General features: G+C 43.8%; 1 protein-coding gene across 5 annotated transcripts in view; it reads right to left on the reverse strand.

Annotated features, from left to right (window-relative positions):
- The window catches only part of LDAF1 (lipid droplet assembly factor 1), a 53,225-nt gene extending 35,051 nt beyond the window's left edge, over positions 1-18,174 (reverse strand). For 4 of the 5 annotated variants that reach the window (XR_016387799.1, XM_089896062.1, XM_089896060.1 and 1 more), the window contains exons 1-3: positions 15,544-18,174; positions 8,393-8,561; positions 5,986-6,124 (exon numbers count right to left, since the gene is read on the reverse strand). Coding sequence is in view for 4 of the 5 variants with exons in the window: in XM_089896062.1 (XP_089752188.1) it covers positions 5,986-6,124; positions 8,393-8,561; positions 15,544-15,639 (404 nt within the window). In the remaining variant the exon portion in view is untranslated. Of the gene's footprint in view, positions 1-3; positions 4,707-5,985; positions 6,125-8,392; positions 8,562-15,543 lie in introns of those variants that run through there. The other variant, XM_089896061.1, reaches the window with a different exon arrangement.
- Between the last annotated feature and the right edge of the window lie 4,075 nt (positions 18,175-22,249).

Raw genomic sequence — 22,249 nt, forward strand, 5'->3', positions numbered from 1 at the left:
AGAAGGCAAAGAAAGCACTTCAATAATTTGTAATTATCAGAATTCTTACCAACCACTCAGGGTGTGTGTGTGTGTGTGTGTGTGTGTGTATTTGCACACATGCTTACTCAGGTATATGTGTGTGCACACACATATTTAATCACTTGGGGTATGTGTGTGCCTGTACACACACACGTGTTTTGGGGGATGCTGTGGAATAGGTAAGAAAAAGCAGGTTATTCTCAAATTCCGCCCCCCCCTCTAGTTCCACCTGTTATCTCCTGCTCGAGGAAGCACAGCAGAATATGTGAAGTAGTTAGTCATCCTCAACCTTGTGACAACTCACACCTGATCATACCTTGCTGGGGTGTCACAACATCCAGGCTGAATCTCCTGTTCTATGTGGAGCACATAGTAGAATCCATGCAGAGGCGGTGGTTGAAAACAGTACTTCTATGTGCACAACTCTAGGGGGAACCAACGGTTCACGTCCTAGTTTATGAAAACAGGGATCCCTGAAGTTATTCGACACAGCAGCAAAGGTTATAGGAACTGTTGCAGACAATGTCCATTAGGGCATGGGTCCACATCGCAGGCCTTAAAGGCAGTTGGAGGCATTAACATTTAATAGCACACTGGTTACAAGGGTGGGCTCTTCAGTCAGGCAAACTGGGCTTGAGTCCCACTTCTGCTTCTATGTGCCCTTAAACAATTTAACATCTCAATCTTTCAGCTTCCTCATCTCTAAAATGAGTGGTAGTGAGAACTGACTGAAAACGTGTATTGAAGTGTAGATAGAGGGCTTAATATAGCACCCGACTCATGGCAAAAACAAACACCTATAGTTATACTGATAAATTAACATTCCGACTGTATAAAGTCAGTTTCGTGCTTTTAATTACCTTTCCAAATAAGGAACACATTGAACTGTGCCTAAAAGGCCAACAATACCTTTTTTTTACTTAAGTATAATTGACACACAATGTTAGTTTCAGATGTACATCAGTGAGTCCATGTCTTTGTACATTATGAAATGGTCACCACAATAAGTCTAGTTACCATGTCACCATACAAAGCTAATTCAGTATTACTATCTTCCCCATGGTTAACCTTACAACTATTCCACTCAGTTTCAAACGATGGTGCATCTCGCACTTTGACAACTGTTGTTTATGGGCAAGCACTGTGCTGGGTTCTGTATTTTACTTCGTTTGATCGGCAAAGGCCTCGGGCTCCAGGCAGTGTGACAGACAGCCTGAATTGCAAAGCTCTGATTTAGATGCCATGTTTCCTGGCAGAATTGGTGAATCACTTCGGCTCTGAACCTTCGTTTCATTCACCTCTGAAATCCAGAGGCTAAGGGAATATGAAAAATGAGAAGCTGGCAGGCGCAGCTTGTGATGGAAAGGAGTTAGTTAGCACTTTTAAGCACAGTGGAAAGGCAACTTGCACTCTGCAGTTTGAAGCAAGGCTGTTTATGTGATCAGAAATATGTTTTAAAATGGTCTCTTGGCTTCTCTCAGGACAGCATTCCGTAAGAAGGCTGTGTAAAGCTCTCAGTACTGAAAATACTCCTAAATCTTGTATCCCCAGCCCATACCTACTCTCTAAGCCACTGGTCATTTGTCACATCCTCTTGGTGTCAAAAAGGCATATCTGACTCAACACGAGCAAAGCAGATTCTGACTACTCACACAGCCCCCGTATCAGAAACTAGTGTCACTGACTACCCACTGGCTCAAATGAAAAGTTTATGTGCCATCCTTGTGTCTCCCTTTCCTTCACTACCCACATACAATCCACCACCAACTGCTGCTAGCTCTCCAAATGAGGAGGGTCTCCATTACTTCCACTCTAGTGTAAGCCACACCATCCTCTGCTCTGGACCTCCACAGACCTGCTAACTGGACTTTTGACTCCCAATCCATTGGCCACAAATGACCTTTAAAAATCCAAGTCTAATTATGTCCCTCTTAATGCAAAGTGTAAAATTCTTCTTCATCTTCCCTTTGCTTTTTGCTGTAAATTTCTTTCCCTACGAGGTCCTGCCTGATGGGCTCCTGTCTCTCCTCCATTTACCCTTTACTCACCAAGCCCAGTCACACTGATATTTCTTTTCCTAAAACACATTCAGCTCCTTCCGGTCTTGGGGCCTTTGTTTTGCTGCGCCCTCTGCTGGGAATACCTGCCCCCCGCCCAGCTCTTAGCACAGTGGCGACTTCTCATTATGTGGTTCAAAGAAAAGATTTCTGTGGCTGACATGGCCTGCCCCTTCTACTTTCTTCAATGCACTTATCATAATAATCTAATATTTTGTTTACTTGATGTAGCAGGTAGAATCTAAGGTGGAGCCCATGATCCCCAACTGTGGTATGCATTCCCTTGTGTGATCCCTCCTCTTCGTGTGAGTGGGACCTGACTGCTTCTAACCCACAGAATGGGGTGAGAGTGATGGGATGTATGTGATTATGCATACATGATTACGCGTTATAAGAATGTGATGTCCATCCTGCTAAGAGACGTTCTCCCTTGGTGGTTTTGAAGAAGCAAGCTGTCAGGCTGTGAGCTGCCATATGACAGGGAATGAGGGCCTCAGCCCCAAAGCCTACAAAGAAATGGATGTTGCCAATGACCATGTGAGCTCGGATGTGGATCCTTCCGCAGGCAAGCCTCAAAGGAGAAGCAACGTGGCAGCGCTGCTGTTGTAGTCTCGCAAAGGACTCAGCTAAGCCAGGCCTGTACTCCTAACACACCGAAAATGTAGGATGACAAAAGTGCTCTTTGTAAACCTTTACGCAACAATAGATAACTAATACACTTGTTAGCTGACTCCTGCATTAAAAAGTAAACTTCAGGAGGCCAGGGCCCTCTTCATTCTTCTTTTCTGAAGCCTCAGAACCCAGAAGGGTATTTAGCTTAGACAGCTAATAGCAGACACTTGCAGGTCAGAAAGAAACATTCAGTAAATAGTAACTGTTAATATTAACACCCCCATGTATTGGCAGGAAAAGGCAGTTCTTGTTCTCTAAGAGTTGAAGGCCCCTTTAGCGACAGGTGTGGCTGACTGTCATGGGATACAGAAAAGTCTGAGCACCAAATGAAGGCCTTTATGCCCTCCTGAATCAAAAAGCAAGTATTTGCTTCTGTCTGCCTGGCATACATTCCCTTTCCTTGCGATACTCCTTTGCGATCGGATTGTCCTCCCATCTCTACATACGCTAGCACTCCCACCTATGCAGAACCAGTGGGGCTGGCCCACCCCCTCCCCTGGTTCCAGAATGCACACATGTCCCAGCCCTGATCTGTCAGCATATTCCATCCACCCTGGCCACGGTGTTTGGTTTGGGGTTGCTCACATGACCCAAGTCTGTCTAATCGGAGCCAAAAATCTAAATATACTACTGGAAAAGAACAGCTTCCTTGTCCAATAGGGAGTGCTAACTACAAGGCTGATGTAAAATTAGAGCTGCTGGGACCTCCCCATGGGGAGGGCCTGCCTAAAACTCAGCTCACACTGAGAAAAGCAGCGCTGAGAGATGAAGGAAGAGAGATGCCTAATGACACCACTTGAGCCCCTGGATCCAGCAGCGCCTAAAGTCCTACCTTTCGGCTTTTTAGTTCAGTGAAACGAATCCGTCCCCCTCTGCCCCCACTTTTTAAATCCATTTTGAGTTGAGTGTCTATCGCTAGCAACTAAAAAAGCTTTATTACCCAGGATCTGCCATGAAATTGACACAGACGGAAAAAATGGGTTTTATGTCTAGAAAGGGGGTATTTTGAAATAGAGTGAAGAAAAAAAGCTCATCTAAATAAATATTTTTAAATAAAATACCACAGGGGATAAACCACTGAAGTAGATATCCCATAGGATTTAAAAAATTTTTGTAGTCCTTTATCATTTTCATGGGACGTTTTGAAGAAATGGTTTAACAAGACAAGTCCTTAAAACAATAAAAAAGTATCAAGTGCAAATATTTTAAAGAGTAACATGACTTAACAATACTCAACAGTGGAAACCATACCTTTAGACTTAGAAAAAAATGCTCTTGGCCGTAAGGTTAAGTTTGGACTCTATTTTCTAACTTTGTCTGAGAGGCTATTATTCCTAAATGTTGTTTGTCTTTCTGATAAAAGGCTAATAAGGCAGAAGAGCTTGTTCTGTTTTGGATTCTTTCCCCCACCTCTTTTTTCAAATGAGTGAAGAAATAAGCAGCTCTCATTTAAAAAAAAAAAAAGGAAGAAAGAAAAAGGAAAAACAATCTGTGGCTGCCCCAAATTGGGGCCTCGGATACAAGATCTGAGCCTTTGGGGTCAAGTCACCGGCCTGTAGAGGCTCAGAACCCTGCCAAGTTCAGGTGTGCATCTCTGGGGAGGAGGGGGTGAGAGGTGCGAGGAGCCGCCACGCCATCGAGATTCTCTGCTGATTCTCCATGTGAGGGCCGGTCAGCTGATGGAACTGACCAAGAGCAACAAGATCCCCAAAACTGTCCATTGCAGGACCCTACAAATAAGTGAAAAAGCTAGAGGACACCTCCAGGAAAAGCTTGACTACCCAGTCCCTTCTGAGTCATAATCCCAAGGGGCAAGGATGATCCAACAGCTTTCCAGAGGTGCTTGAAAAAAAGCTTTGGTTCCGTTCAGCTGGTCATTCCTGGTAGAGCCCCTCTAAGTGTGTAGACTTCATGGCCAGCTAACAGTCGCCACTGGAGTTGTGTTGTGTCCATAGTCTGTTTGGCAACAAGAGGAAATGATCAGCTCTAAGGCCTCTTTAAAGAGCAATGTTGAGCGTATACATGGCGGAATGAATGACGTTCTTCGCTGGTTTAGTTTTGGTTGCTTCTTGCAACCACACCAGATTTTGGGCTACACTGACTTTACAGATGAGGAAACTGGGGGCCCGAGAGGTCAAAATACCTGAATTAGGGGCAGGGGTTATGATCCTTTTTCCCATTCTAATTTGGATACTGCATTTTCTCCAAATTATTGTTTGTGTCCTCATGACAATCCAGTGAGAGAGGCAGAGCAAGGAGTAGGCCTATTTTACCAATGGAAGAAAACTGAGAACAGAGATGTTGAACAGCTTGTTCAAGATCACACAGGTAAAAAATGGCATAGCTGGGATTCAAATTCTAATTAATTCTAATTAACTGACCATTTCTTTACATCTTTAACAGAAGGGGGATGGGGCAGGGAGAGAAATAGGTCTGTCTTTTTTCATCCCAGTGATGGTAGGTTTCAGAGGTAAGTGAGAGAGGAGGTAGCACTATTGATATTAACTTAACTGGCTCTATGGATTCTCTTTGAATTTCAAGTAGCTAATAACACTTATACCCCAAGCAGGGGAGCTATGGCACACACCAGAGCTTGGCTGACCAACACACATTCCCAAGGCCCTTCTCCTTGTGGGTTTATACTCCATTTCCCAGCCTCCCTTCCAGCTTACGGTGGCTATCTGCCAAAATTCCAACCAATGAGGTTGGTTGGGATAAGAAAGGGGGTAGGTTCTGGGAAAGATTTCATTTACTTGACAAAAAAGGTCAGACTCAACTGGTGAGGACTCATTTTTTTTTTCCTCTCTTCATCCTGCCTTGAATGAAGTTGGTGTAGCCAGCAGCAGCTTTCTTGTGGCCATGAGGTGACAAGCCAGTGGGGTAAGGATGGCAACACAGAAAGGCAGAAGGTGCCTGGTACCTTGATGACACTAGAGAGGCTGTGCCAGGACTGGGCTATCTCCAGCTTGTTGTTATGCAATAAAAATAAATCCCTATTTGTTTAAGCTAGTATCTACTTAGGTTTTTCATTACTTGCCACCAAAGCATTCCTACCTGATAATTTAAAAAAAAAAAAAATGAGAAGGAAACCTTACCTCTTTTTAAGCAGAGATGTGAAGAGGCTAGGCACCTCCTATCTTGGGAGACTGAGTATGATGTGACCAGGGTTAGGGTGTTACTTGTGAAAATCTCCCCAAATAGTAAAGATTAAATTATTGCACTGACATGTATTTACCTGGGAGAAAACCAGTAGTTGACGAGGCTGGAGACTACCATGTAGGACACTATGATTGTCCCTGACATGATGAGTGACACGAAGCCCAAGCCACAGAGGACACAAAGCAGTGAGAGGCTGCCCACAGATATGACCAGTCCTAGAAGAAAGCATGTCAAAGAATCATTCATCTAAAACAGACTGAAAACATCAGACCCTGCACCACTGTGTTTAAAACAACAGTTAACTCAGATGTTTTAAGTGAGGAGGTTTTCCACAAAAATCCAGACTTCTGGTATTGCTTAAAAAGGAGGCAATCTCAATACCCAAGTGAGCATCACTGCATGGCAACAACTGCTGGCCTTCCAGTTTCTTCCAGGCCCCACTGTTCCCAACTGTATTATTCTTGGACTGCTTTGCTCACTTTTGTTACCTGTCTTGCCCATGGCAAGAATCTGAATTTGAATCTCCCTCATTCACAAGGTCAGGGATGGGCTCCCAATGGAATCCTCTAGAAGGAGTTAGCCAAGACAGTAATGGGGGTGGTAAATCATGACCAGTGTTTCAAACTGCCTACCAAATACTATAACTTACACTTACCTACAACCTATGGAAATAAAGGCTATGCAGGCTAAATAAAGTCAAATCTAAACATAACTTTTGATTACATCCTTTACAACCCAGCCTGGCAACTATCACACAGTAACCATAGGTCTGAATGGTCATTTTACCCACCATTAAATAAGTTTTTAATGGGAATATTAATGAATTACCATCTAATAAGTGCAGAGAAAATACATTTTTATAACATGGGGTCTATGGGAGAAAAATAATAAAAGATACCATGGAAAGAGGATGGATTTTCATAGTTGACACGCCTGAGTTTGATCCTAGTTAAGTCACTTATGGTGAGACTTTGGGCCGCTTGGAGCTTTAGTTTAACTAATCTGTAAAAAGAATATAATAATAACTACCTCTAAGTGTTGACATGACAATTAAATGACTATCATATATGTGACTCACTGTGGCAGAAAGTCTGCCCAGCACACTTTCTCTTGCCTTCCTCATAACAAAATTCCTCTTTCCAAAGCAGAACTAATAACATGGCGAATGTTGCATGGCAGACATCCTTCCCCTTGCCTCACAAGCTGTCAAATAGCCCACCCAGTACTCCACAGTGACAGTTTCAGGGATGGACTCTGGAAAGGAAGGAAAGTAGAGAATGTAAACAGACGTGCTGCCTTTTCATAAAGATTTACAAAATCTTAGATCAGTATTTTTCAAAGGATGGCTAACAACCAGCTGTATCAGAATCAGATGCATTAGGGAATCTTGTTGAAAATTTGCATTTCTGGACCCCACTCCAGACCTACTAAATAACAGTCTCTGGATGATACATGAAAGTCCACATGTTCAAAAAGCAAGTAAGATTTATGCAGACTCAAGTTGCAGAACCACCGCTCTAAAGTGGAACAGCTTTGCACATGCTGTTCCTCCTATCTAGAAGGCCCTTCCTTGTCTACTCTGGGACAAAGTTGTTATACATCTTTAAAGTGCTCTCTCCTGTAGAGCTTTGTATGATACCACAAAAGGGTAGTGGCTCTCTTATTTCTTTCTAAATTTACCTTTGTTTTGATATTGATTCATCTTTCTCCCATCTATCCATCAATATTTACTGAACAACCACTCTGCCATACTGTATTTGGCTCATCCACCTACCGTGCCTGTCTTCTTCTTCAAGTGTAAACTGCCTTGTCCACAATCCCTTTGGTAGGGAAGCAACCCTGGGTGCTCTTAGCTCTGGGAAGCCATAGAATGAGCCAGAGGTGATCACCTGAGCAGATGGCAACCATCTCTTTGTGGACTGTGATCTGAGTTGAAAAGGCAAACTAAGCCAATCAGATTTTACTTTCGTAGTAATTTTAACTTAGCAACTCAGGGAGAAGCTGACAATTGGCAGTGGGACTTCAGGAGGAAAGGTGGAGAAGGGGGAACCTCAGTACATAGTAAGGCACCTGGCATGCAACAGGTGCTCCATAGCTATCTGTGGAGTGAATTTTAATGTTCTGTTTAATGACAATAGTTAGCATGCATGGAGAAGCTACTCTGTGCCAAGGATTGTGCTAAGTACTTTATGCAACTGTGAGTTTCAATCCTCACAACCCTCTGAGATAGTATTATTATATCCCTATTTTACATATGAGGAATTTGAGGCTCAGAGAGGGTAAATAATGTGTCCAAAATCACACTGGGGGAGGTGGGATTCGAACAGACTCCAGAGCCCATGTTTTAACTACTCTGACAACCTGCCTTGGTCGATGTGGTTTTGACAAGAACAGGAACCTTTGACAAGAGTGGCAGATGCCCAATAAATACTGTCATCCCAAGTGAGTCATTTTCCAAGGGGGAGAGTAACTGAGTAGGATACCTTCTAGTAATATGACTCCCAAAAACGCAGCCAGGGAGGTGAGCACCACGAGGAGCAGGAAGCAGCCAACAGGAACGGCTGACACAGCAGCAAACACCAGCAAGGTGAGGCTCAGAAAAGGATGCCTGTCCAGGTACTGGCCCACTGGAGACTTCATGAAGGCAACCACCTGTGGGCAAAGGAGACGAGCAGGACTGAATGCCATGTCTGAACCCCAGACTGATGAATTCACCCGAGCTATAGGAAGTATAAGCCAAGGTTATAAAGTTGGAAGGCCCATAGGTAAGAAGTCAACAATAATCCTCCCAAGACATGAGCTGCCCCAGCAACAACTTAAGGCAGCTGTGGACAGGGGGCAAGTTTGAGGGCCCCACCCAACCTCAAGTCTTGTGAAAGGAGGAAAGACCCAGGCATGGCTCTACTGCTTCACACACACCCTCTCAGAAGGCATCCTCAGCATATGTGTGCTCTGATGTAATATATGTACAATTGGCTGCTTACTTCACAGTTGAGGACACTGAGGCACAGAGAGGTTAAGTCCTAGCTACTTGGCATCACCTGGGAGCTTGTTAGAAATGCAATATCTTGGGCCCTGACCCAGACCTGCCAAATCAGCTTGTTTTTTTAATGAGATCACCAGGTGATTTGTACACACATTAAAGTTTGAGAAACAGTGGGACGAAATGACTCACCTAGAGTCACACGGCTTCCAAGTGGCAAAATCTAGGCATTCAAAGCTAAATCTTTCCACTTCAGATGTCTGCAATGGCTGCCACTTCATTAGGAGAAAATGTTTTGATGTCATCATCCTGGATACCACAGTCAGGCCACAGCCTGATGACTACTGCAAGCTTATGCTGTGTTAATAAGTAGGTTATCTTCCTCCACCAGGCAAAAGGGTTCTGGAGCTGGCTCAGTGGAGGGTTGGGGGGGCTGCTTTAATACAGAGCTGGCCCTAGGCATCCTCACAAGGATGGGCTTCCCCCTCTTCTTAGGGTCCATGCCATCTCTCTCCTCAGTGCTGGCATGCTAATTCCCGTTCCCTTGAAAGCTTCTATCATTCCAGAACTTTTCCCCATCAAAACTCGTCCTTCCTGTGTCTCATTCCTTAGGGCCATGTAGGCCAGCAGGTGAACTGAAGATGTAATTTAAGCGTCAGTGATGGTGGGTGCCACTAACCAAAACACACCTTCTCCTAGAAAGAGTTCTTCACCCAAGTGACTCAAATGGAGGAAACTGTGGGCAAGCTGGAAGGCAGGAGGATTTTGGAGCTCAAGTTGATGGTGACAAAGCACAGGACTCACTCTGCTTAGCTAGAAAAGGCTGTTCCACAAAGCCACCGTTCTCAGTCCTGGGGCTTCAGCATTGACAAACTTCACTTCCCGGCCCAAAATGGCATAACACCTACTGGCTACACTGCCTCCAGCTACTCCTTTCTGACAAAAGCTATCTAAGACTTGGCTGTTCAGCTTCTCTCGCCAGAGGTGACTGTGCCAGGAATCACCTCTGAGCTGGAAATACCCAGCTTGGATACTCTAGGATCAGAACCCAGTGAGATCTTCCCGTTAGGGCGGCTGAAGGTGAGAGAGAGGCAGAGGGGCCATGGGAGTGGGGCTGGATGCTCCTTTGAGCTGTCTCAGGTCTTGATTGCTTTCCAGCTCTAGTCCACGTGTATCCTTAGTAAACCTCCAGGGGTCACCTGACAGACCGAACTGCTCTGTCTGATCCTTAAAATCAAGAGACCCAGTAACCACAGTGGCGGGGGAGCAGATGAGGCTGGAACACCAGAATGCCAGGCTTACGACTTTATACCCAGACCGTCCAGCACAGAAGCCACATGTGGCCACTGAGCACTTGAAATGTGGCTAGCGTGACCGATGAGTTGGATTTTTAATCTAAGTTAAATTTAAAAACTGATGTTTGATTCAGTCATTGAAAAAATTTTAATTACATTTCAAATAAGGTGGGTATGTTTCAAATAAGTTTTTCAATTATCAATTTTATGAAATCTAAATAGAGACCAAGTATTTCCAATGGAAAATCAGCATGTGAATTGATATGTGCACTGAATGTATTAAAAAAAGAATGTAAAATATCTCATCAATGATTTTTAAATATTGATTACATGTTGAAATTATATTGTTTTGGATATATTGGGCTATATAAAATATATTATTAAAATTAATTTTACGTTTCTTTTTATGTTTTTTTTTTCTTTTGTGGTACGCGGGCCTCTCACTGTTGTGGCCTCTCCCGTTGCAGAGCACAGGCTCCGGACGCGCAGGCTCAGCGGCCATGGCTCACGGGCCCAGCCGCTCTGCGGCATGTGGGATCTTCCCGGACCGGAGCACAAACCCGCGTCCCCTGCATTGGCAGGCGGACTCTCAACCACTGTGCCACCAGGGAAACCCTTATGTTTTTTAATATGGCTACTAGAAAACTTAAAACTATATATGTGGTTCACATAATATTCTGTTGAAAAGCGCACACTCAAATTTTACCTAGAAAAAAAAACAAGCGAACTATTGGCATTTGAGCAGGACTGTGATGCAATCAAAGGAATAATTTTAAAAAGATGAACCTGGTGGTCCTGTGCAAGAGGCAATGAGGAAGATTTGCAGGGAAGCCAGCAAGAGATAATGATGGCCAAAACTAGGCTGATGGCAGGGAGGGACAAGGAGGAGGAGGAGATGCAGTATGAAAGTGGAACGACAAAAGAAAATTCAACAGGACCAGGAGACAGTGTGGCATAGGGATGCAAGAGGGGAAAAGCAGGAAGGGACTACTTGTAGTCCTTAAGAAATTTAATTTTTTCTTAGCCTCTTCTAAATCTGGGCCCTACAAGGAAAAAATAGAAAGTTATTCAGATATGCAGAGAGACCAATTTAAGATGCAGACAATTAAGCCCAGCAATTGTCTTCCCCTAGGGAGGATGGCCCTGCTCGGACCAGTCTGTCTCAGAAGAGGAAGATATGATTCAGTTATGCCTAATAATAAGAGACAACATTCATTAAACACTCAAGTGCCAAGCACTATTTTAAGAGCTTTCAATAAACCTCCTTATTTTTTTCTCTCTACAATGCTACGAGGTAGGTAACAAGGCAAAATTTAACATTATTTAAATCCAGGAATTAGACTATAGCAATTAACTTTTCATTCTCCCAGGCAACAGAGGGTGACACAATGGAAGGATGGAAAGTGGGAGAGCTTATTATTCAGCAACATTTTCCATCGCCCTCCTGGAAGGAGACACAGGTTATCCAACCTAGATTTTACAGGCATGGTGTGGTGCTAAATAACCCAGGAATGCCAGGCTGGGACAGACTGGCACCATTATGTTCCAGACTCTGTGCTAAGGCCTTCTCAAACAACATCTGAGATCATCCTCACAACAAAGCTATGAGCCTGGCATTGCTTATTTTAGAGAAGATGAGATGGAGAGTCAATGAGCCCAAGCAACTTGCCCAAGGTCAAACACAGGTGATTTATTTTAAAATGCACACATGAGTATGGGAGGTTCCAAAATAGGGACAACATGGCCAGTGTTTAAGGACATGAAGGCTCCATCTGGAACTATTCAGAAGAGAGGCCAATTCCCCGGTGTTAGAATGCAAAAGATAATCAGTATCCACTGTCTTTGCTACCAGAGGGGTGGAGGGCAGAGGGGTCAGCATTATTTAAAACCACTGGTAATGACAAGTCCAAGGTGCTGTGTGACAATTTCTCCCAGATTTTGGTCCTTGTGATTCAGGATTAGAATACAGGTGCCAAGGAGGTAATTCAAAAACACCCTTTGTCCCAAAAAAATAATAATAAATAAATAAATAAATAAATAAACATCCTTTGTGGAAGGAAAGGGCCAGCATGAGAGCAAAACTATTTTGTCCTAGGTAATCCACACAAGGAGATACCATTGGGAGGGCATCTGCCCAGCCCATGCTCCATCTCTCTTCCCTCCTCTGTGAAAACTGCCCCCTCTCACAGCAGGGGTGGGCCCCTGAAGCCATGTTTATACCACTGAAATGGAAAGCCCCAGCCCAACTGCCACCTCCCTGGCCATAGGTGACTTGGTTAAGCAGATTCTTGCTCCTAGGAATCAAGCACTCCCAAGACCAGGTCCCATAGAGGATTTCAGCTGGGAGCTGGAGGAGACATGAGGAGTTGAAGGTACCATCCTGGGCGATCATGTCTGCCCATGTGAATGGAAGAGCAAAGGAAGCCAGGCTGCAAAGAGAGGAGAATGAAGCTGATACACAAGGAAGAGTTACGATGAGGAATAGTATGTCTCAAGAGAGGGCACTGAGAGTTATCTCTGACCCCAGTGACCTGCCAGACTCTGGTTCTAACCCCTCCTGAGGCTCCGCCCTGTTTACTTCCTGCCTTGGCTTCTATGATAGCCTTACATTTCCCAAAAGCCCTGGGAGGTCTCACTGTTTGTTTGCTTGTTTAACCTATTTGGGACAGGTTTCTGACTCTGTCAGTCTAAAAGTAAGACAATTAAGACTTGACATTCCAGAGGTTTCCTAGAAGAGATGACAGAGTTGTTTCACAAACACTCCACCTGGAAGCCATCTATTCTTATCTGGAACTCAAAGGGTTTATTAACTCTGAGAAAAGATTATAAATTACTTGGGGGAAAGAAATCATCTAAATATCATAGAAGCAAGGGGATGACTATGTAAATTATGGTATGTCAATCTGAGGGAAGGTTCTACCACCAAGAAAACAATTGTTCAGAAGACCTATGCTTTAATATGGAAAAACACCAATATACAATATCAAGCAAAAATAAAAATATAGAACTACATCTGCCACAATTAAAACCACTAGATCTAAAAATTACATACTAAAGGGTCCTAATAATAATAACAACAACAGTAATGATAACACCACCACTGGATTTGTTAGTGATGGGTTTACAGGTGATTTCCTTTCCTTTACTGCCAATATTACTCTATTCAGTAAACACAATTAATATAATTAATTCAATTAATATAATTTAAAAATTTAAAAGAAACTACCTCAGGACTATCTGAAGAACATCAGGGCTTAGCCAACTGATGATCTGTCCCATCATCCTGGGAGTCAACTGCCCTGGAAGTTATCTAGTCCAAATCTATTCCAATGACCATGGCTGAGGAGCTAAGGTGAAAAAATGAAGAAATGTCAAGAAGTCAGAGTTCACATGCTTTGAAATGCCTACCTTAGGAGGTAGACACGAATATTAACTAAGTTAAGATACGCCAAGTGCGTAGCACAGTGCTTTGCATATAATAAGTGCTCAACCAAGGTTAATTAATGTACAATCCCTATTATTTGCAGATTCCATATCTGTGAATTTGCCTACCCACTAAAATTGATCTGTAACCCCAGAATCAACACTTTGAGTTGCTTTCATGGACGTGCACACGGCAGTGAAAAACGTGAGCCACCTGACACACATGTTCCCAGCTGAGGCCAAACTAGGCAACACTCTGCCTTCTTGTTTTAGCTCTTTATACAACTGTCCTTTTCATGGTTTATTTCGTGCCACCTTTTTCTGCATTTTTATGTCTTCTGTTGGTGATTTTGACATTTAAAATGTGTAGCAGTACTGTCTAGTGTTCCTAAGTATAAGAAGGCTATGACGTACGTGTATTAGATAAACTTCGTTCAGGCAAGAGTTATAGCTGCCTGTATAGTACAGGCTGTTGGCCTGGAGTTCAGTGTTAATGAATCAATAATATCTACAGAATAAAGGTGCCTTTAAACAAAAAGACACACAAAACAGGTGATGGTTTGATTGGCTGATGAAAATGTTGCCACCAGAAGCTTGCCAGAACCTAATCCTGTACTTCCCATTTGAGCAATTGTTCAGTATGTGCTAATTCAGGTGATTCAACAGAACAGAACTAACACAAATTATATAATGAGAATCAACTGAACATGTAGATGAGTATGAGGACCTTTCTCATGGAGCTAACTTTTAGTAACAAGAGTCTCAGCCTGCTGGCTAGAAAGCTGCTTGTCCAACCTAAAAATATCTTGCTAAATCCACAAAGAGTGCCAGAGGCATTTGGGGATGAGTTCAGAAAAGATCTCTATAGAGTATATTGCTCTAGACTGCAAAGGTCTGGCTCCTCAAATAGATACTAGTGGTGTCCAATACAAAAAAACAGATCACCAACCAGTTCACTTTCTTACATATACATATGTATTTTATGGGTATATTGCATAGAAAAAAAGTCTAGAAGAACATACAACAAAATGCTAATAATATTATCTCTGAGAGCTATTATTTTTTCCCTGAAAAAATGCTGAAAGGCACATAGAAGCAATAAAGTTAAAAGTTCAAGAAAGCAGAATATACTATCTCAAGTCCCATTGCCATTGAATGGCTATTGAGCGCTTGTAAAATGGCTAGTTCAAATGGAAATGTGCTGTTAAGTGTAAAATACAGACTGGATTTCAAAGACTTAGTACAAAAAAGAATGTAAAACATCTCAATAACTTTTTTCATTAATATTTTTAATAATGATTACATGTTGAAATATATTTTAGATAGGTTCAATAAAATACCCTATTAAAATTAATTTCACCTGCTTTTTTTTACTTTTTAAATGCGGCTACTAGATAATTTTAAATTACGTATGTGGCTTATGTCGTATTTCTATTGAACACTGAATTTCTAGTGGAACACTGGGCTCAAAGTAGACATTAGCTTCTCATTTTCAGGGTAACAGGTCAAAATTAACAGCAAAACAAAAAAAAGGATGGTATCTGTGGCACAGACTAAGAGTTGCCTCTATTTCCAGCTAAAGAATTGCATTTGCTACAAGGGGTGATCATAAGACTAAATTTTGGTCTATGAGATGCAACTGGAAGCTTTGTGTGTGTATGACTTCCAGGAAGTCTCCTTAAATTGGAGGTGGTATGCAAGTCTTTCTCTCCCCACATCTTATTGCCTAGAATATGGATACAATGGCTGATACTCTAGCAGTCATCTTGGACAGTGAGTTTGAAGGTCACAACTCAGACATGACAAGGTGGTGAGTTAGAAAGATTCCTGACCTACCTCCAAGTTTCTTCTACTTGAGAGAAATAACTTTCTATGGTGTTTAAGCTAGTATTATTTTGGGATCTTCCATTATATGCTCTGATTGGAAACTGACCTTTGAGTTACTCTGGACAGACGCTATCAGCAAAGACACCCTCCTCTGCAGCTCCTGAAAGTCCTTTGAAGTACTTGGGGGCTCTTCTTTCACCATCCTGAAACCCACTTCAGGTCTCTTTAGGGATTAATTCTACCAGTAAGCTCTTCAGTGCAGGGCACAGTCAAATCTCTCATGTCACCTTGTCTCTTGCTGGAGGAAATGAAAAGTATCTTAAACCATTAGTGGTCTTCACCCAACTGACCCAACAAGAGATTCTACTATCCTCACACACTGATGGTGGGCATGCAGATGGAGGGTAACTTGGCAATATCTATCCAAATTTCAAATTGCACACACCTTGATCCAACAATTTACTTTCCAGGAACTTGAAGGAAATAATCAGTTATATCAAAACATGCCAAAAGGATGTGCAGTGTACCCCTGTTTCTAATACATAATAGTAAAACAGTGGAAAGAAGCTGTCTACTAATAGGAAATAGGTTAAATAATGATAAATTCATAGAATGGAGTACTGTATAGCCATTAAAATGATGTTGATATTTATTTAGTGAAATAAAAATATATCTATGATGTGAAAAAATTATAGAATACTATATATTGTTACATATTTTATGCATATATCCATAATATAAAATACATATATGTATTTATGTATTTTATGTATATATCCATAGTAAAATAAAATATCTAGATGGACATATAAGAAAATGTTAATGGTATTGTCTCTGAGAGCTTATGTTTATTTTTTTAGCCTGACAAAATTGTGAAAAGAATGTGGAAGAAAGTAAGAAAGCTGAATACACTATTTCAAGTCCTATTGCCTTTTTTTTTTGGCCAGAAAAACTTTTTCAAACAAGTGACAGTGGCCAATACACTAAACAGGTTGGCTCCCAATTACATTGTGCCATAAATTATTCTCTATTTACTTGTAAGTCTCAGCTCCGTAACAAGAGAGGCACCTGAGGGACAGACTTTGCCACAATTATACCCTGTGACTCAAGAGGCTGGAATTTCCAGGACTGTCCCAATCTCACATAATTATTTATTTTTAATAAAAGCTTTTTGTTAAGTTAGATATCTATCTTTTAAACCCTTTTTAATTTTCATATAAACTAATATATTGTTATTTTATATTTCCCAGAATAACACTGTAGGGCTGGACACAGATATCTTTTCCATTTCTCCCTTACAACTGATCTCCTGACCTATAGCACAAACGCCTAAAAGATTCTGTCACAGTGGACAAAATTAACTGAGAGATGCTCACATTTATTTACCATACTGAACGTCCCCCATGCTAATTATGTGAGATGGGAAGAGGTGTCTCCTAATATCTATAGGGTCTAGCACCAAATTAAAGCACATTTTAATCTCCCCAGCTAGAGATTCTCTGCTACAATCCCTTTTGTGAAACAGGAATCCCCTGAACAGGGCAGGACTAAACTCCCATTCCCATACTGTCTCTGAAGCTACAGCTGGCACAGATTTGAATTTGCGATGTTCCCAGCACTCAATTCCCCTAATCTCCAATCTGCAAGGGTCAGAAACAAGCCCAGCTCCCCTACTGGTCTCCCAGGGCCTTGGAAACCCAAGCGCCACCCGGACCGGTTTGGGGAGTCCAATAGGGGCCAGCGTGAGTAAAATGCCAGCGGCCACATCCGTGGAACGCAACCACCGGGCCACCAATCCCCAGACCCCCTAGTCACTCACTCCTCGGAGGGGCCTCCCCAGGCACTGAGAGGTCTCGGGAGGAGGGAAGACGGCAACCCCTTAACCCGACGCAGCGCACAGTTTCCCGCCTTCTGCCTTCTCCGCGCCTTCCGGGCTGAGCCGGGAGAACACGAGCCAACCCGCCCTTCCCCTTCCACGCCCCACCCCTCCAAAAGCCACCCGCTCTTCCACTACCGCCCCTCCCGGGGCAAACGGAAACCCTGAGCATTCCAGCCGGGCGGGGCAGGGGTCGCATCTCCGGCTTGAGGCCGGGAACCGCCGGGCGCCTCGGGCCTATCAGACCTCCCCCTCCCCACCTGTTTCCAGTCTCGCAGCCTTCCTAAACGCGAGAGGGGACAGGCGGCCAGTTTCTTGGGATCCAAGGAGAGGGGAAAAGGGGGGTGATGCAGGTACAGAGGGGGCTCTGCGCCCGAGGGGGCACCGAGGCTGAGAAATGGGAGCTTGGGGGCGGGGAGTCGAATACACCGTCATTAATTTGGGGAGGAGAATCCCACCTGTGGTACTTGGAGTTCCCCTCTCTGCAGTGAGGGGGGAGGGGCACCCGGGAACCCGGGAGGGAGGAGGGCACCCATTTTCATTAATCCTAAAGAGGGAGTTCGGAGTCTTCCCAACCAGGTTTCCCAAGAAGGGGAAGGGTCCGGGGTGGGATGGGGATGGCAACCCTTTTACCAAATGTAGTAGTAGGTGTAGGGGTGTATATGTGTGTGTATGGGGGTCTCGCAGGGGCTCGGAGGGATGAGACTCCCCTTATTACCAAACGTCGTGCTGAAGGCTTCGGGCGTGGGACTCCGACTATCCTCTCAACCGACCCCCCCCCCCCCGCCCTCCTCCAAAATTTGTCCCGCCCGGCGAGGGGGCTGTCTAGCCAGCCGGGTCCCCTGCGCCCAAGCTGCCAGCTCTCACCTGGTCCCGGCGGCCGCGCTGCAGGCCGAGCTGCGTGTGCGGGCAGCTAGAGGAGACACGCCCAAGCGGCGGCTCTGAAGCGGGAGCCCGCCTTCTCACTCCACCCCCGCCAGCAGTCTTCCTCCGCCGCGCGGCCCCGCGCCGTCCCTCCTCTCCCTCCCCTCCCCTTCGCTTGGATCTCCCCGCCTGCAGCTCTTGCAAAGGACGCTGTCTCCCTCAGCTTTTTGGAGCCTCCCGGACAAGCCACGAGTGAGGAGCACGTGAGGAAACTGAGGCTCAGAGAGAGTTGCCCTTCCTACACTCTTGGCTTGGAGTGAGGGCGCCCAGGCCATCTCTGAGACAGGTGGACTGGCAGCTGAGAACGGGTTTTCCCAGGGTCTCAGGGCTTCCCCTGCCTAAATACCCTGAACCAGCTCTTCTGGAAGCATCTCTGGAGCTCAGGACAGACAAGTGATGAGGTACGACCTTGACCGGAAGGTTTTAACCATTACTTCTCAAACGCAAATATCATGAGCCAGTGAGATCCCTAAAGATCGGTTCGATTAGTATCTCCATTTTATAAATGAAAAAGTCTAATCCCAAATCCTTCAGTTTCAAGTCAGAGCCAGAACATATGTTCCTTGGCCTGAAATTCAGCCCATACAGCAGGGTTTCTCAAGGGGCAGCGAGCGCTATTGACATTTTGGTCAGGAAAATTCTGTGTTGGGTGGGCTGTCCTGTGTATTGTAGGATGTTTAGCAGCAACCCTGGCTTCCAACCGCTAGATGCCAGTAGTACTTTCCTTCCCTGCAGACCCCCAAACATTGGCAGATGTCCCCTGGCGGGCACAGTTGTCTAGGTTGAGAACAACTGCCATAGAACATACTCGTAAAGACCATGAACCGAGGTCCAACAGTCCTGGACTCTGATCCCAGGGCAGAGTCTTACTGTGTGGATGAGTTAACCTCGCTGAGCTTCAGCTTCATCTGTAAAATGGAGAGGGATAGACTTGAGAATTGGCCTGCTACTGCACAGTTCTCATGCCCTTTCCATCCAGGGACCTTTGCTGATCTGTCTCTCCTCTGTGACTTGTGTCCGTAGGCACCTGAAAAATAACTCTTTAGGAAAGATCAAAGCAATCACAGGGTTGTAGTGAGGACTGGTGCAATAATGGCTGTAAAGAACTTAGCGCCTATCGGGAGCATAGGAGGAGCTCAAAAATATTTAACGTATTGTGCTTTTCTTTTTCTGTGTCTTATCATGGTTACTTGGTTTATTTTTCTTTTTTGTTTATTTTTATTTTTAATTTTTTTTTTGTGGTACGCGGGCCTCTCACTGTTGTGGCCTCTCCTGTTGCGGAGCACAGGCTCTGGATGTGCAGGCTCAGCGGCCATGGCTCACGGGCCCAGCCGCTCCGCGTCATGTGGGATCTTCCCGGACCGGGGCACGAACCCGTGTCCCCTGCATTGGCAGGCGGACTCTCAACCACTGTGCCACCAGGGAAGCCCTTTTTTGTTTATTTTTATATTGCGGTATAGTTAACATATAACATTATATTAGCTTCAGCTGTACAACGTAATGATTTGATGTTTGTGTATATTGCAAAATAATCACCACAAGCCTAGTTAACATCTGTCACCATACACAGTGACAGAATTTTTTTTCTTGTGACAAGAACATTTAAGATTTGCTCTCTTAGCAACTTTCAAATATGCGATACAGTTTTATTTTGACTTCTTTCACTGATTTTGCCCACCCACCAATGATGTATTCTACCAACTAATATTTCTAGAAATAATCAGGCTGGTGGATAGAGAAATAAGCTTGGGGATAATAATAATAAGCTAAGGGATCCTGCTCTAACTCCACAAGAGCCAAGAAGGGGGGAGCTAATGGTGAAGATAGGAGGACCTGGATGGAAAAGTATCCCTAAATTTTTACGTTTCAGGCAGTCCTGTCCGTTTTCATGCCTTTTGTTCAGCTGCAGTGTGATGGGTGCCCCATCCAGGAAAGGGTTGGTTATTGTTTGGGTTTGGAGGGTTTTTTTCTTTAGGACAAAACTGCAACCCTCCTTCCCTGGTGGGTGTTGCTTTGGGAAGCTGAATTGAGGCCTTCACTGGAAATTTTGTTCAAGGGTGCCATCTAGGGGAACCTCTGTGAATCTTCTAGTTCCTTTCACTTGCAATTTTGTAGGGCCAGCCAGATTTTGGGTTTCCTTGTGTGTTGGCTGCCTTCTCTATCTACCACACTATATATTACCCAACGGTGGGAATCTTAGCATCTCTCAGTAGCACAAGGACTTGGCTCTTGCTGACCATTGGATGGGTCAGTAAATTAAGTCCCTGGATAAGCAACTGTTTCAAGCCTCAGAAAAGATCTGCCAGAAACACTGGGCTCTGAATTACAAATGTGTGAAAATTTCCAGCAACAGATTGAGACTCTAAGCTGTTAACACCACAAAGATGGGGATAACCTAGAGGCTAGCTGACCTCTTCTCCCCATATTGCCAGATTTAACAAATAAAAATACAGGACAACCAGTTCAATTTGAATTTCAGGTGAGCAACAGATAACTTTTTAGTATGAGTATGTCTGGGCATCCTGTGTTTCATCTGGCAACCCTATGTACTTGAAGTTGATTAAGGGATTTGAGGACTGCATCCTCACTTGGAAATTGCTGAACAGAAGATTAAGTCAGCAAGCAATTCTGGTGCCAGTGTGGTGGCCTGGGGCAGAGGGAAGATGATGGAAGTTTCATTCTCTTGGGCAGATATTTTTTTTATTTTCTATCTCTCTTCAGACTACATGTAGGCTTTTGGTTAAAGCCATGGAGCAGATTCCATAATCAGGTGAAGTTCTAACTTTGCCACTGACCTAGCTGAGTGACTATGGGCAAATTACTTAACCTCCCTGTTTCTCAGTTTCCTCAGTCATAAAACTTGGGATAGTTGTATTCATCTTCTCCATTGTTGAGAAGATTTGGGAAGATGATGCTCATTAAGTGCTTACCACAGTGCCAACAGCTAATATACATCAATAAATGAAAGCTGTAATTATTGCTTTGATGTTTTTGGACACAGGTAGACTTAAAGCACACAAAATTTTAAAGGGAGGTGTGTCTCCTACTCACCCACAAGGTCACGGGGCTCATGGGCACCCTACCAGGCCCCTTCCAGAGTTCTTTACTTTGTTAGGTTACAGTTGCTGGGTTTTTTGTGGGACATGGGGTTTCATATCCTATTATAGGAGGCCTGGTAATAACCGCATTTCCGTCTAAAGTCTCAAACCCTGTCACTGGCTCATTTATTCCAAACACTATTTGAAACTGTATATATACTTTATGGTAGAGAGTGCAAATGTAAGGAATGAGGAGCCTCAAGGTTATTTTGAAGGTATGGAAAGCCAAACTTTGAGGGAAAAGTAAGAAAAAGGAGAAATGGAAGTACTTGGTACTATGGAATGCTCATCGTAAGATCTCAGAAATGTTTGTTTTATGGGCAGGTACTTTATGGAAAGAACACTGAACTCTGGAGTCATAAGGACAGGGTCCACATTGTATCAGCACTACTTAGAAGTCCTGGCAGTTTAGGAAAATTATGTTTCTTTCTCAGTTTTGATTTTGTCAATCATAAATTGGCAACATCATGGAGTTTGGGGAAAAATTGAATGACAAAACATACATATATATATAGAAGCCTGTCTCCCAAAAAGAGCTCAATAAGTCTAACTTGATTTTGAGGAAATTTTGAAAGTGACCACTTAACGTGTGCTTTGAATGTCTGGACAGCAGCTAATTGTATCTTGTGTGTGTGAGCGTACGTGTGCATGTGTTCCTGTGTTTATCATGAGAATGATGTTAGCCACACTTGTAGAGTGCCTACTGTGTTGAGTGACCAAGCTGTCTCAGTTTGCCCAGGACTGAGGGAGTTCTCAGGGTGTAGGACTTGCAGTATTAAAACCCAGAAACTCCCAGGGAACTGGGACAAGTTGGTCATCCTTCTACTATGTGCAGGTTGCTTTACAGGTATTATCTCATTAACTCTCAAGCCCACCTATGAGGTAGGTTGTCACATTGTTGGCATTTTACATTG

Source organism: Delphinapterus leucas, chromosome 15, assembly GCF_059928025.1.
Source record: "Delphinapterus leucas isolate spDelLeu-1000000601 "Yukka" chromosome 15, BTC_Dleu_Yukka2, whole genome shotgun sequence".
NCBI classification, from domain to species: domain Eukaryota; kingdom Metazoa; phylum Chordata; class Mammalia; order Artiodactyla; family Monodontidae; genus Delphinapterus; species Delphinapterus leucas.